This window comes from Achroia grisella, unplaced genomic scaffold (genome assembly GCF_030625045.1).
Source record: "Achroia grisella isolate CSIRO2021 unplaced genomic scaffold, CSIRO_AGI_Agris_v1 utg4223, whole genome shotgun sequence".
Lineage (NCBI taxonomy): Eukaryota > Metazoa > Arthropoda > Insecta > Lepidoptera > Pyralidae > Achroia > Achroia grisella.
The window spans coordinates 452,992-468,184 of record NW_026712852.1 but is presented as its reverse complement, the minus strand read 5'-3'; the positions used below and the strand labels follow the sequence as shown (position 1 = coordinate 468,184).

The window sequence follows — 15,193 nt, the reverse complement described above, 5'->3', positions numbered from 1 at the left end:
GTAATATTATAATAAATCTTATAACTATCGTCTTGGTTTCCATTTTACCACCAGCATGAGTTCAAGAATATTATTTTGTTTGAGTACGGTCGAGGGTTCCTAAACCTGGAGGTTATATCCTAATCGGCAATGCGGAATTAAGTGCTTGATACTCGAGCCACCCTTGTTGGTAAGGTAAACGCCCCACTGTCTGTAAGGCCGTCTCGACAAACTACAATATTAAAACGACATACAAGAAAACTTTGTCATGCAAATAAAACAAAGTACACTACTTACTAACTTCAATTTGCAAATGACAGGTCTAAACGACTTATTTAGATGATAGGGGTTCATTGTCACAGTTAGTAATTTACCTACTGTTTCAATTCCTATAATACATATATGAATATGTAACAAAGTTTACATGTACAGTAAATTCTGACAAATCTTATACAATAAAGATTTTCTAGACTTTTAATGCTATTGATTTGTGGTCATATCGATATTGCTCGGAATATATTCGCTACATTAGTTATATTTGGTAGCAATTGCCCTGTTAAGGCATTACCTAAGGTTTACTTTAAAGATGTATAATTAATGTACGTGTTTAGTTTTTTATTTATATTTCCGTAACATTTGAGTTTGATTCGATCATATTAAAGATTATTATTTGACATCTTTTCGAATCCGACTGTATGTGAAAGTGTGCCTGCAGTTTAAGCGTAGATCACGTTACATATACACGAATAAATACCGTTGATTGAGAATATTATTTTTGACATTCAGCTGAAATTAAATAGAAAAACAAAATGATATACGAAATTAGTTCGCATACAGCTGGAGAAAGTACGCCTTTGTCATAGTCACACGAGATCGCAGTTACATTGCTGTGTGAAGTTTCATTAATGTGACATACATACCTACCTAATAGTCGCTAACGAACCATAATAATAACTATTGTTAAGTTAATAAAACTATGGTTTATTTGGAACACCATCTGGTTTTGATGATATTTTAATACATTACAACTGAAGGTGTTCAGTTGTCATTTCATTTCTTTTATAACTAAAGAAATGGTCCATTTCATAATTAAGAAATAATGTTATTGTAGGTCACATTATATGGATATGTGTTAAATTTTGGTTACATTACTTTGATAGCTGGTATTTACTTAAACATTTAAGACTCATTTGATGGAAGGGCTACGATAAATATCACTGACAGCGAACAAAATATCATGTCGTCCGTGATACTTTTATGCATTGCCATTCCTGAAAACTAATGTGCTGTATCAGTAATTTTATTGACATAATATTGTTATTGCTTCAAATATGACCTAGCAAAGAATGTGATTAGCGGCAGAAATAGATGGGATGGGCGCATGAAAACGACTGTGTAAAAGATCCCAATGATTCAAATTATATTGTCAGGGGCTAGTGATAGAGTGTTTGAATTCTATTTTATATTAAAGAAAAAATACATAAAATAATTATTAGATTACCTAATAGATGAATATTAATCAATGGTCCATAATTTAGAATACTACTCATAATTTACTGCACTTATGTAACAGAATGCGAAGTGAAAATTGAAATTACAATTAATTAATTTATATAAGAGCATACAAATGGTTAAAATGTCTTTTGTAATAACAATACTCGTATGATAATAGTAGAAAAGCTTATAATATGATTCGTGCCGGTCTCTGGAGACGCCGAGCGTTGATTTGCCGTAAGTGTGTCAATGTACGCGAAGAGATTTTCTTTCATGCATTACCGGTTACCAGTTAGGAATTCTATTTATGCATATGTAAATAAAAACTAGCTTACCATACTGTCGACAATCCTTAATAATCTGAAAATCCTTTAAATTGTTCACTTTCTACCAACACTGTCACGTATAAGATTTAGTTTATTCTTTCCTATAATTCACCAATAGCTTGTCATCATTGGGTCACAACGGTGGGAAGGAGGTCACTTTCGATTAGGTGAAGAACCAGTATTCTGTTTATACCGGTGGAAGCAAACCCATGTCTGCGCGATGGATGCGCTCGCGGCTATCGGCAGTTGCGGACTGTCTGACTGCCTTGTGACTCCCCACCATTGGCATTGCTTCGTGACCTACACCCAGATGGTGCTGCCGCATCGACTCCGGTAAACAAACGGTTCACCGACCGATTACACTCGAGGATCTTCAAGCGGTGTTGTGTCGCTCAGCTTCTGTCCGTATCGGGGCAACGCATTTGTAATTCAATGCTAACGGTTCTTAGCGTTAAAGCGTTCTCTGTTATTCTCTCTTCTGGGTCGTGGCATACAAATCACAACGAAATTATTCAGATCCATATAGCTTGGTATCAGGTGCCCATTATTTTGATACGATGTGAAAACCTGCCTAGTTCAGTCATGTGTCGTTGGAGGCTGCGAAATTAGCATACGCGAAAGAGAAAACGTTCCGCATATTGCGCGAGTCTTCGAGTGTTCTCTTGATTTATTTACGTTCTTCATGAGGTCTACCCAAATTGCTCCAAGTGAAAGTTAAAACGATGTAAGTTTTACGTGACATTCGCCGTTTGTGCATACGTATGTACATGTGTGATCGCTGCGTTACTCAACTTATTGTAATTTATATAATTAATATTACATAATTAGAGGCTGCGTAAGTAGCTTGTTAGTATTTATCAATCAATACATACCGTTTTCACTGTACGTATAAGTTTTAACTACTTTAAGATGTGCTTTGTATACATTCATTTCATGACTTTTTATATTATTTTATAACAATAGAACTTTTATAAACAATATTGAGACAGTTAAATACGTAGGCGATAGTTTATTTTTGTAGTATAACTTAAATATTACAAATAATTATGTGGTATATTGTTTGTCGACAGAGTTGCAGAGGGCAATCCCAACGCTCGCACATGCTTACTTCATCAAAAATTACAGCTTCTCAATTGTTGCATTAAAAGAGCACAAGATGGCACCGGAAATTTTACTGGCACCTCTTCGGATGATGAATTTTATGATTGTTCTGAAGGAGAGGACGGTGAGGAACAGCTTCCGTGGAATAGACCCGTGGGGAGACTTCATCGTCTTGCAGATGCTACTCTTAAATCTGGGGCGCCTCTATATGTGCCAAGGACTCAGGTTAGTTTTAGTTAAGTAGGTCATATGAATATTTTGGCAGGATAGAACCTATTGCGGTTCTAATGTCCACCTTAACTAGACGATAAAATGTGAGTGGATAAGATCAATATTTTTATGTATAATAAATTTTTATATACGTACATATAGTTTAAAGCTTATGTATAAAAAGAGACGCCTTTAATTATCGCTGAATACTCTAAAATTACTTGTGGTTAGATTTATAAAACTGTTTTTATAAAAATATTTCTGCTTGCGAAGGACAATAGACCTATTACTGCACTACTTTATTACCGCCCGTTTCTTCTTCGTTCTGGTTCAACAATATACTTAATATATAGCTTACTAGCCATGTGCCGCGTATTTATTTTAGAAAAAAGATTCTCATGATAAATTCTAGTAGGTAATAGAATTCATTAGGATCAAAATTTATAATTCTCCAAATTAAAATTTCATTGCGATACGTTTAACCGTTTAGTCCTAAATAGTTAAGTTAATTTAGTAACAAACAGGTAGACGTACTTAATATTTATAATATATAATTATAATATTCATCATAAACACTGTACTTTATAAAGTGAAAGAAATTATTAACACATCAATTAAAAAATCAGTCTATGTTAGTGCAGACAGTTTATAATATTTTTCTTATATAATAGCGCTTAAGAAATTATTTGCGATACGGACTCTACTGTATCGCCAATAATTTCTTAAGCATGTCTATTTCGGTAAGCCTCTGTTAAACTGTATTGGACTTCTTCTGTGTAATTGAACTTTTAATGTATAGGACCCTGCACCAAAAACCGAGGATCAACTAGAGGAAGATGCCGAGCTGATGGTACGACTAGGAGACGATGCTCGCGCTTCCGAGCTTCGAGCTAGAATGATGAGTGCATCATTGTTATCAGATATGGAGGCGTTTAAAGCGGCAAACCCCGGTGCAGAGTTGTGTGATTTTGTACAATGGTACTCTCCACGCGATTGGAAATCTGATAATGGTGGTGAGCTGGGAGATCGAATGCTTTTACCGGGTAACCCTTGGGCAGAAACTTGGAGTGTTGCTCGGCCAGTTCAAGCCGCACGCCAACGAAGACTCTTCGACGAGACTCGTGAAGCGGAGCAAGTTTTGCATTTTTTGCGTTCTCGATCAGTAAGTGCTGTAACTGAACTTCTTTTACCTGCTATATTAAAAGCAGGCGCAGCGAAAGCGATAGCAGAAGGTGCTCCAGGAAGTACTACGTGTATTGGTGGAATGGACAAAAGGCGCACTTTCGAGATAGCTGCCCGAGAGATCTATGAAGCCGAAATAGAGGCATGTAGATCCTTTTGTGTGCGTACCGTCCTCGACAAAAGTGTCGAAGGAATGCCTTTAGATGCCGCCGGACGTACTAGAATCTTAAATGCAGCTGGTGGTACTCTACCACCGCCAGCACGACGGGAGTTCTCTCTAAGAGTTAAGGATGCTGTATCCCCGCAAGTGATGAGAGCAGCTTTAGCGACTGATATGACCATTATAGGTGCGTTTACAGAAAGTATTGTGTGTTTGTAGCAGAGTACTGACGATATGTGAACGGTGATAAGTCTTCCTATTTAAATCATATATTTCAACAGTGTGTCGATTATCTTTTGTATATATATCGATTACTTTTATAAATCTTGTATTGTTGAAATTAAGTGTATATTGTGTAGAAGTTTAGTATATAATTAGTGAAACGATAAGATTACGTTGATGATTTTAGATTTTTACATCGAAGTATGTTTTGAGTTTCGGAATATATTTATAGATACTAAGTAAATGCGCTAGCTTATATTTTTTTTTTATTTAAATTCAATTAATAAACTGTTAAATTTTCATAAGTAGTCGCCTATGTTATTTTAAAGAATAACTAAAGTACAAAGCTGGTTTACAATACCTTACCTAAATTTCGATCTCCTTGACATGACCTCTCGTGCCGCCCGCTTACCAGACCAATTAACTTTATGTGGAAAAGTTCATTCATTTAGCAATTTCATGTCATTTAACGTCTTCTAATTATCGATATCCTGCGTGTTATTTGTTGGATATTTGTCTAATGATAAAACTATTCGCGGTTCCGATTAAATGTTTTATCTACAATCCTGAGGTTTGATTTTGATTCTAAGGATACCAATCCTTAGAATCCATCGAATCTATATATTAATTTTTTGACTATAGGATAATCCATCTTCACTATTATGAGTTACGTGTTAGATAGAGTAAATATTAGTGATTTGAAATTGTAAGATCATAAAAATATTTATATTTCAGGTACTTACAAAGATTTTCAGTCAGCGATTAAGACGATTAAATCTCTTATATTCTAAATCCCGTTAATAAGATTTATTTGCCGACTTGTCCGTCTCATTGGCGTTAATGAAACAAGGCAGAATATATACGAGCAGTTGGCTCATCTTTGTGGAACTGTAAGGGAACATGTGACGTCATATTCGTGATCCTTATGCTATATATCACGGTCTCAGTATTACGGTCGCAGCCACTCATTTGTACCTTAGACGATTATGATGCGGACGTTGTATGTTTCGTATTTGGATGGATGTAAGCATGCGTGTAATCTACACGAGCGCGCAATGTACAACCGGATCCGTAGTGTTGGGTAGAGGCGTGGGTGTCGCGACAATGCGGCGCATGCGCGCGGCTGCCACGGCCGGGAGCCTCGCGAAATCGCTCAGTGGCGCGGCGGGATGGCCGGTCGATTCCAGGGCGCGCGCAAATACACCTCTGGAAACCGAATGAACCGTAAATTCCACATGAAAACGACATAAAAGTGAAAATTGTAAATGTGATTATCGTCGTAACGTTTCAGTGCTGTAAATTTAGTGAATTCTCGAACAGTCGAAGAAGGTTTGATGAAAGAGCACTTTAAATTTTTACTCGATATTTATGATAGGAGCATGGGACATTATCTGAACACCTGTCGTGTGATAACAAAGCAGTTTTACAGAATTGGGTTTTAGTCAACCATTGTGTACGGATTAAATAACAATTAATATAGTTCTGTCAAGTGTTGTTGTTTCTATTATTGTTGTGAGACTTTATTATGAGATCTGATAAGGAAATTGAACAATTGATAATATAGAAGTGGGTAGGTATGTTCTGACGAGCTTTCGTAAACGAGAATGAGCAATAAGTACATGACACTAAAGGTAAGTTTTATTTGAAAAATAAAAAGTTATTTTACATTGTCGAAGCTATAAAAATAGATAATAGTTAGGTAGTTAAATTATCGAATGTAAAACCGAATTCGAAAATTATATATTGTACAATACATACTGTTAGTAGGCCCAGTTACTTGTATTTTATCTGCCAATAAAATATTGAATTATAGATAGGTATGTACACAGATATTATTATTATTTATTTATTACTGGATTTCTCCAATGTTGTATATTTAAAAGCTTTTAATCTGTTATCATTTATAGGTGCCATATATTTACTCTGAATCTGACTTTATTCGCGGCAAATGATAAACACATCATCGATTTGAACATTCTCCATTTTGAAATGGGTTGAAAATTTATCACTATTTTTAATCTAAAATTAGACAGAATTGGAGAATAAAACAATATAACTGCATAAAAGAAGCAAAACTCAATATTTTACTTTACCGCATTTACATTAGACATCTCGAAATATTTCGATATACTTAATTCCAATCCATTTTTTGTTATTGTGACAAGGCAATAAAGTGTTGTTAGATTATTTAGACAATAAATTCTATGTTTTGAGCGTGTCTGAAACCATGGTATACTTATTACATTTTTACTAAACACCCTTTATATATCTATCCTATAAGGGATAAGATACACTTGCCGGTCGAAAGTAATTTTAGATTAAACGATGGGTCGTCGCCATGTAAATGAGCGGTCAGATCAGCTAATTTTTGCATTAAACGGGAAATTAGGTATCCTTTGATAAAGAGCTGATTTTAAAACAAAATGTTATAAGGGTCAAATCAGGAGGTTGTGACTTCGTTCTCTTAAGAAAACCTTTGATTACGTTATCCTCATAGTTGAGTAAGCATTTATTTTTAGTTATTTATTAGTAGGGGTAGTAGCAAAGTTAAAAATATCGTATCTAGTTAATTTTAGATAGAGGTTATTTTAGAAAATTATCTTAATTGCTTTAAGAGATTAGCAGTTATATTAATAAATAACCCTTTAATTCAGAGACCTTATTTATATCTTACAACAGGTTGCTATTACATCAAGGCTAGCTTAAACACATAAATTATACAAAAATGAATTGTGGTAACACGTTGCAGCTGGTCGTCGAACAGAGAAGTATACAAAACTCGCATTCCGTATTCTGAAAATAAATTTAAAAGCATAATACTTTTAAAATCACTAGTATCCTGACGACTTAGGCGTAATGCCGGTTAGTCAGGGAGAGAAACACCTCAATGCCTACAATATTCACAATTACCTATCTCTTATTTGTTTTTATAATAATATAAACACTTTCGCTCCAAAACTCCCGCTGCCTACGTTCAATCCTCCGTCATCCACTTGTCAATGTCACATAGATTACTTTGGCTCTGGCCTCTGACGTTCCGTTTCAGGTTACATGATTATTGACTTTACCATTTTTGATTAATGGTGCGTCACACGATAGTTAACAGTCGGCCATCCTGCAATAGTGTCTGGCCCAGACACATAGGTAACTGATGAGCGTAGTCATGCTTATCAAAGGATATAGTGTCTACAGGATCATATAACAAATACTAAACTAAATAAACTAAAGATACACATTACTTTCATAACATTGACTATCTTAGTATACTGTCAAAGGTTTACAATCTAAAATCAATACTAACAGAGCTAAGTTTCGGCATGCATTCAGAAATGCACAAAATATAACATATATTAATTTACATAATCCAAATCACCCAAAAACATGAACAACCTTTTAGAGTAACAAACAATTATTTGGCGGTGATTGACTTCTATGAGTCAGACTGTAACATATCACCATCACAATGTAAGTTTCCGATCTTATGAACATTGCATTTTTTTTTTATACCTCCAAAATAGAACTTGACATTTCTCATCATGAATATTTTAACGGATAAATTTAACATATCACATTACAAAAGGTAAAACTTAATTACCTACATATATAGAGAAAAAAATATAAAGAGAAAGTAATATTCTCGTGACATAAAATTAGAACAAAATCGCTGCCTGCCTTCACCTAACCAATAGAAAATAACAGGTCAATATTATTCAAATGGTTCTAATACCCTCAATACTACTACTACTATTTTACTTCGACGATACTCTTGATTTACCAGAGAATTATTTTAATATAACATAATTCATTGAATTTCAGTTATGATTTACTTAATAATACCATCAGCTCACTGGTCAAGTAATCTATTGCACCCTTTGAACCCTGTACATTTAGGGGACTATAAATGATTGTAGATACTGATCTCAATTTTCTTTACAACACCAGTTTAACATAAACCAAAACCCACTGTTCCAGATTAATGTGAAATAGAAATAATCTTTATTCAAATAAACTTAATATAAGCACTTTTGAGTAGTCAAGTTTTTTGAATCTATCGCTTATTCGGAACGCAGATTCATCACAAGAAGAATAAACAAGAAACCTGTGTGTTGCTCTTTTAAATAAATATTGATTTACTTATATTTAATTAACAACAAGGATTAGGCATGCGGCAATCAACATAAAAACCGCTACGCACTTAATCTCCGTTCAATCAGACAACATTGACAGCGCTATGAATTTCAAGTTAGATATTTTCTAAAAAACACTGATTTATAAATGATGACATTTATAAATTCTTCAATTTTATAATAAGCTTTTTTTTTTTTACAAAGAAAATATTTTATGACACATTTGATTTCTTTTTCTGGCAAATTGAGTACAGACTCTGGGAGTTTGTTGTAAAACCTTGCGCAATTTCCATAAAACGAATTACTAACTTTCGTCAAACGAACGTGAGTTTAGTAAGCCTACTATTCACTTTATATTTAATCGATGGTATTCGTAGCCACTTCGGCCATCCAACGTTATCGAAGGGCCTCATTCGATATTATCATAACAGTTAACATCGGGTAATATAATAAAATTAAAATCATATAAAATTTAGTTTGAGATAATTTACATACTTAAAATATGAAAGTTGCCACTGACAACTACACATTACATTTCAACATCATGAATTCAGTCTTTGTTATATTTTTCCGCCTTAAGTTGTATCACTTAATTTTTCACACCAGGTACTAGTCAGCATCTCTGCAAACACGGCTGCCTAGCTAATTAGTGAAATACCTGTTAAAACAAAACATTAAAAAAATGCCACCGCTTGCCCACTATGAGCTACGGTCTCAACAGATCTGGATTTTATTAGACTCAGCCACCGCTTGCCCGCACAAGGAGCTACGGCCTCAAACTGGTCAAATTCTCATTAGACTCAGCCACCGCTTGCCCACACAAGGAGCTACGGCCTCAAACTGGTCAGATTCTCATTAGACTCAGCCACCGCTTGCCGCCACAAGGAACTACGGCCTCCAACTGAAACACATCAAATATTTAACAACTGGTCATTTTCTCAATGAGGCATTCACCGCTTGCGCACGCAAGGAGTTACGGCCTCCAACTAGTCATATTCTTTATGGTACTATGCTATTTTTACTTCAGCCTCAAGTGCTCTACATTGCAACTCAACTATGGGTTATATGCACTCCCATCAAATTTTACTATTACTTTTTATTCTATTACATTTCTTTAAGAACTGGATTTCCTGGTTCCATTTTACTATTTCTCCAACGCTTTAAAGGACTTTATAACATTTAATCATAAGTTAATTCAATTTAATTATGTACCAAATTCGAATTATATATCTGGTTGATATATATCTATCAATTTCTGAACGAACTTGCAATATATTACTACCACATACCCTACTCCTATTATTATCTACCAAATCTTGAGTAGCATCAACAAAAAGCGAGTCGTTCGTTGTACGTCGCATTGAGCACACGCGGATCCCCATTTTCTCCGTGAACTAACGTATACGGAACCATCAGCCGCGATCTCAGCGCAATCATCTCATCAGTATATCATCAAATCTAAATCACCATCATTTACCTTAAAATCCATAAATCGTATTCATAGTCATATGATTATTATATTAATCTCATAATTTCATCAAAGTATTGCAAATCATTTTTCATTGTCATATCAACCGCCCGTTCTATTAGCCATTTTGCTCATAATTCAGCTTGTCATCGATTGTAACTCATCATTGTATCACTAGCATTCCTTAATCTTTCAGATCTATTCGTTCATGTACAACTCTTCACCGCGTATATTTACCGACTATTTTCCATCGAGGTGTATCAAATTTTACCTTGTGATCGTCCTTACTACAATCTTGCAGTGTAACTATCTTGTACACCTCGAGCGCTTTATTCATAATATTTCTAAAGTGTCTGTATACGGTGTCTGGGTTCTATAAATTAGCACCTCTTCTAATTTCCCATTAATTACAACACATTTTCTAAAATATTCTGCGTATTCGGCTGTAACTTTCTGCTTACTAGCAGACCATGTTATCAAGCCATTAGTTATATTTAAATTCCAGACACATAAAATCAGTTCTGAAAGGATTAATTTCAATTTAAACTATTTAGTTAGTACAATAGTCAATCCGATTTCTCCAAAGGGCGTTCAGCCACACATACAAGTGCATATAGGTGCTCAGACTAATCTATGGAATCAAATGCCCAGCATTTGATTGCGTTGATCATTACTTATAAAAATTTTAACTTCCGTCGTCGTCAAAGACAACGCTTTAAATTTAATTCAATCTTATTTATCTGATGAATATCAACCAAATATTTGAAAACAACATCACCGTTATTATTATAAACTTCCAATATCTCTACACCTGTAATTTTGTACAATTCAACATTAAAACACCCTCACTTATTTAATACATCCGTTCTCGTATGCTATGCAAGTGACAACATCAATTCTTATATGTTGATGAGTTCACTATTAAAAGCCTTAGTTAACACTTTTATTTTACTTCAACTCAACAATTATGTCAAAAGTTACAATGGTCTAAATACAACACATCCAATCTCATATTCAAGTCAATTGAGTCAACATGTATACCAACAATTCTTACATGCTCGTTAATTTAGCATTATACGCTTCGATTATTCTCTTTTTTTTTTTTTTTAATCAATTAAAATCTTAATAGATACAATATCTCAAGATTTAACAAAGGTTAACTAGAAATTAATAAAATTGGCAAAACCATCTACAACAGTAATTTATAACTGTAAACTGTAATCCTTAACAATATTTAACTTTCTTATATCTTAACTTTCATTTATATCCTCTAGTAACTTTTCTTATATATTCCTGGGATTAAATTGACAGATATAGCCTTACTTCCACAACTTATATTCTCTCTCATTTTATTTGCATTGGATATAAAGGTCTCTTAAAACAGTTATAGGTTCAATAGGATCCTTTCAACTTAAATCTAGTATACCCATGTACACTTTTCAAAACTTTAATGCTCATACATTTAACAACAATCAATTGTCCTTTTGTTTTTTTTTCTTTTAACTACCTGTGCTTCTTAAATTTGTATTCACTATAATACCATTATAATTAAAGAACAATGGCTCAGCTCGCAAACATTTTCTCAACAAATAATTCTCTATAACATGTAAAACTTACAACTTAGACCATGCAGTATTTATTTTTCATTCTACATATATGCTATTCATAAAGTAGTTTATTATCCATCAGTAAACCATATAAAAATCTCATAAATTACGCCAGTATCCATATTCATAAACCAGCTCGTCCATACTGACTATCCACGTCTCTCTCTATGGAAGTTTGCATCCAGTCTTTTCCTGCTGTTTCCTTTTTTTTTTCTTATGTCATCTGCTTATCTTTTTTTCTGCTGTCCTACTTTTCTTTTGTCTGTCGTCTCTGCCATTTTCTTATATATATATATATATATATTCTTTGGCTATCACTGGTCTCTTGGCTTATAAATTTTTCATTTCATTATATGGCGTCATACAATCCAATCAATCACAATACTATTTAAATGTTAAATAGGCATTACTATATGTATTTATACCTGTACATATGATACAATCTTCTTTTGAATCATTGCTATTTATATATTTTTTTTTTCTTCTATAAATTATACTGATACTGTGCTTGTGAATCACTGTTCATCCCAACGGATACCAACATCTCACTTTCAATCTAAGTTACATTTGCAGTGATTAACTTGTGTTCACAAGATATTGAGGATTTTTCCTATTCTTCTTTTTTTTTTTTTTACTTATATATTCCTGTCATAGCTATACCGAAATCGCCATGCACTGTCCTCTACAGTACAGTAGATTCACAGAAGATAATTGGAAGTGTGGCACAGTATAGGAGTGCTATCTTCATAAAACTGACTAACTTCAGTCTCATCCTCTTTGGTAACAAAGTTATATTAAATAAAACAAACCACATGCTTATAAAGGCATAGCATAAAACACCAACAATCAGGAATTCTCATAAATATATAACGGTTGTATAGAATGGGAACGAATTTCCATGCATGGAAAGTTATGCAGCCTATTAATAACCACATTACCAAGGTCATCAGCAAAGTTTTCTAGAATATCCATATCTCTTTACTTTCCTAACAATCTTGTCTGTCTGTGTCTCATAATTTTCCTCTATAATAATTTTAAAGCTTATGTACTTTGAATATCTTAACATTGCCTCCCACAGAGACTATTTAATAATAACTAATTAATATACAGAAACTTCATTAGTCAAATCATAAAATATTTTATAATCCTGTAGTATACAAATACATAAAAGGTAAGTTACATAAACCATTTAAAAATAGTATCCAATTTTTCCTTTCTCCTCTATTTCACCATATCACAGTTTACATGTATTCACTTAATTCTCTCCCATCTGTCCATACCTATATACAACAAAAGAGTGCTATGCACTCATTTATTTCCATTTTCCTGCCATAATATCTGAATTATAAAGTTTATTATCCAAATTTCACAATTCTAGACCACACTGTTTGACACAATCCATGTGCTAACTTCAAGATGAGTTCATTATTAACTCATGAATGCTTTAAATCAGTTATTATCATCTTCTGATATACATTTATTTATATTAATATTCAATAATATATTCTATATATTCTATTTTTTTTTTTTATTATCTGTACTTCACAAATATATAATACAATTTGAATTTAAACAATTATGATTTCCTCCTTGGTTGACATTTCAATTCCAATACAGATTTAACAATGAATCTGTCCACTTTATAGTTTCTTAGTACTGTCATTCTACAAATGACACTAAATAATAAAACTCAATGGATAACTTAAGCTCAGATCCTTGCAGCAAATCTTCAGTTCATTAGCTTATGCAGTACACAAGTACACAAGATTGGACAATATAGCAATACATTGCAATATATTACAATAGTCTATTTTCATTATTGTGATAACAATTGTCTTATGTTGTACATATTCATATTATAAAATCATGACATTTTGTGCAATTTACTGTATGGAGAGTTATAACTCATCAAAAGGCAAATACTCTCACTGTTGCGACTCAATATATATATCCAAACATTCTGTATGTACACAAATATTAACTTATTTCCAAAAACTTTTATTCATATTCATAACACTAATAGTAAATTTAAAGACAAACTTGTTGCTCAAGTATTGTTTAGAAAATTCAACAGGTTTCTTGTACAATCAATAATACAATCAAGAGCCAACAACATTCATTTCTGGCTTTACCAAAAGCTTTTCTTTAGGTTAAAAGACAACTTCATAAATTATAAAACTAAACTAAAGTCAACAGGTCTTTTGTACAATCAAGACCCAACAACATCCATTTCTGGCTTTACCAAAAGCCTTTCTTTAGGTTAAAAGACAACTTCATAGTTTACAAAACTGAACCATGTAAGAATAGTCTTACCTGTAATCTATCACTTTCTAACATGTCACATATTAATTGGGTGCTTATAAATTCCAACAATCACTTACTAAACATTGTCTCAAATGACAAATGTACATAGCTACAGGTACCTGCACAGGACCTTTAAGTACCTTTATTGATCAACAATGGCTGCTAAGGGCCATTCTAATGAATTTCAAGAGAAGCATCAAAGAAGTGAACCAATTGCTCAAACATATAATACATTCAATATGAGCATACATATAATATATAATTCCAGCATAATATGACACCTTTGAGGAATTGGATATCATCTCTAGGTGCTTTTTCAACACATTAATAATCAATATCATATGATTATGATAACCTTGAGGATCCTAATAGATCTCAATTGGATTTTATACTAATTAATTTAATCAATAATTCAATTAAATAAGGAACTATTAATAATAATAGTTTACAGTTATTCAGTTTTTAACATTGGAGTTTACTACCAATTGTTAGCCATTGCTATATATATATATATAATTTATAAAATTCAAAACACAGCAAGAAATAAATATAATAATTGTACTATCAGAGTTAAGTACTATTTTCACTGAGAGCTTCACAGCTAATCATGAGATAGCATCTAAAATGTCTTTAATATGTAATATTATGAAATATAACATGTTATGTAGCTTGTATCAGTTTATGTCAACAATATACTGTGTCTATCTATATTAATATGCTTTATTAATTCATTAATAAACACATATCAAAGTATCAACCAATATAATATATATATATATACAGTATCTCAATTTGGGAATATAACCACAATCAAGACATATACCTGGACTATGCCTGTGATTGTCATTTATCTGAAATGGGATCATCAAACATATATGTGTACCTATGTAAAGAAATAATAACAATTCTTCAATTCAATTCACGTAGAACAAACACACAAAACTGAACAGTAAGTTTGACTAATTTACTGTGAATTAGCAACAAACTCAGCAATACCATTACACTGTTTATAT

General features: G+C 32.9%; 3 protein-coding genes across 3 annotated transcripts in view; 2 read left to right on the top strand and 1 right to left on the bottom strand.

Moving 5' to 3' along the window:
- LOC131844866 (leucine-rich repeat and immunoglobulin-like domain-containing nogo receptor-interacting protein 1) overlaps positions 1-2,107 on the bottom strand; it is a 39,722-nt gene extending 37,615 nt beyond the window's left edge. The window contains exon 1 of the mRNA XM_059193844.1: positions 1,809-2,107. Within this exon, the coding sequence (XP_059049827.1) occupies positions 1,809-1,811 (3 nt within the window). The 5' untranslated portion in view covers positions 1,812-2,107. The remainder of the gene's footprint in view (positions 1-1,808) is intronic.
- The window catches only part of LOC131844867 (rab3 GTPase-activating protein catalytic subunit), a 45,261-nt gene extending 40,050 nt beyond the window's left edge, over positions 1-5,211 (top strand). Inside the window, exons 3-4 of the mRNA XM_059193846.1 lie at positions 2,870-3,125; positions 3,910-5,211. Coding sequence (XP_059049829.1) covers positions 2,870-3,125; positions 3,910-4,671 — 1,018 coding nt within the window. The 3' untranslated portion in view covers positions 4,672-5,211. The remainder of the gene's footprint in view (positions 1-2,869; positions 3,126-3,909) is intronic.
- A 238-nt stretch (positions 5,212-5,449) lies between these two features.
- Positions 5,450-15,193, top strand: part of LOC131844906 (probable G-protein coupled receptor 179) — a 61,715-nt gene continuing 51,971 nt past the window's right edge. Inside the window, exon 1 of the mRNA XM_059193892.1 lies at positions 5,450-6,305. The gene's annotated coding sequence lies outside the window, so the exon portion shown is untranslated. The remainder of the gene's footprint in view (positions 6,306-15,193) is intronic.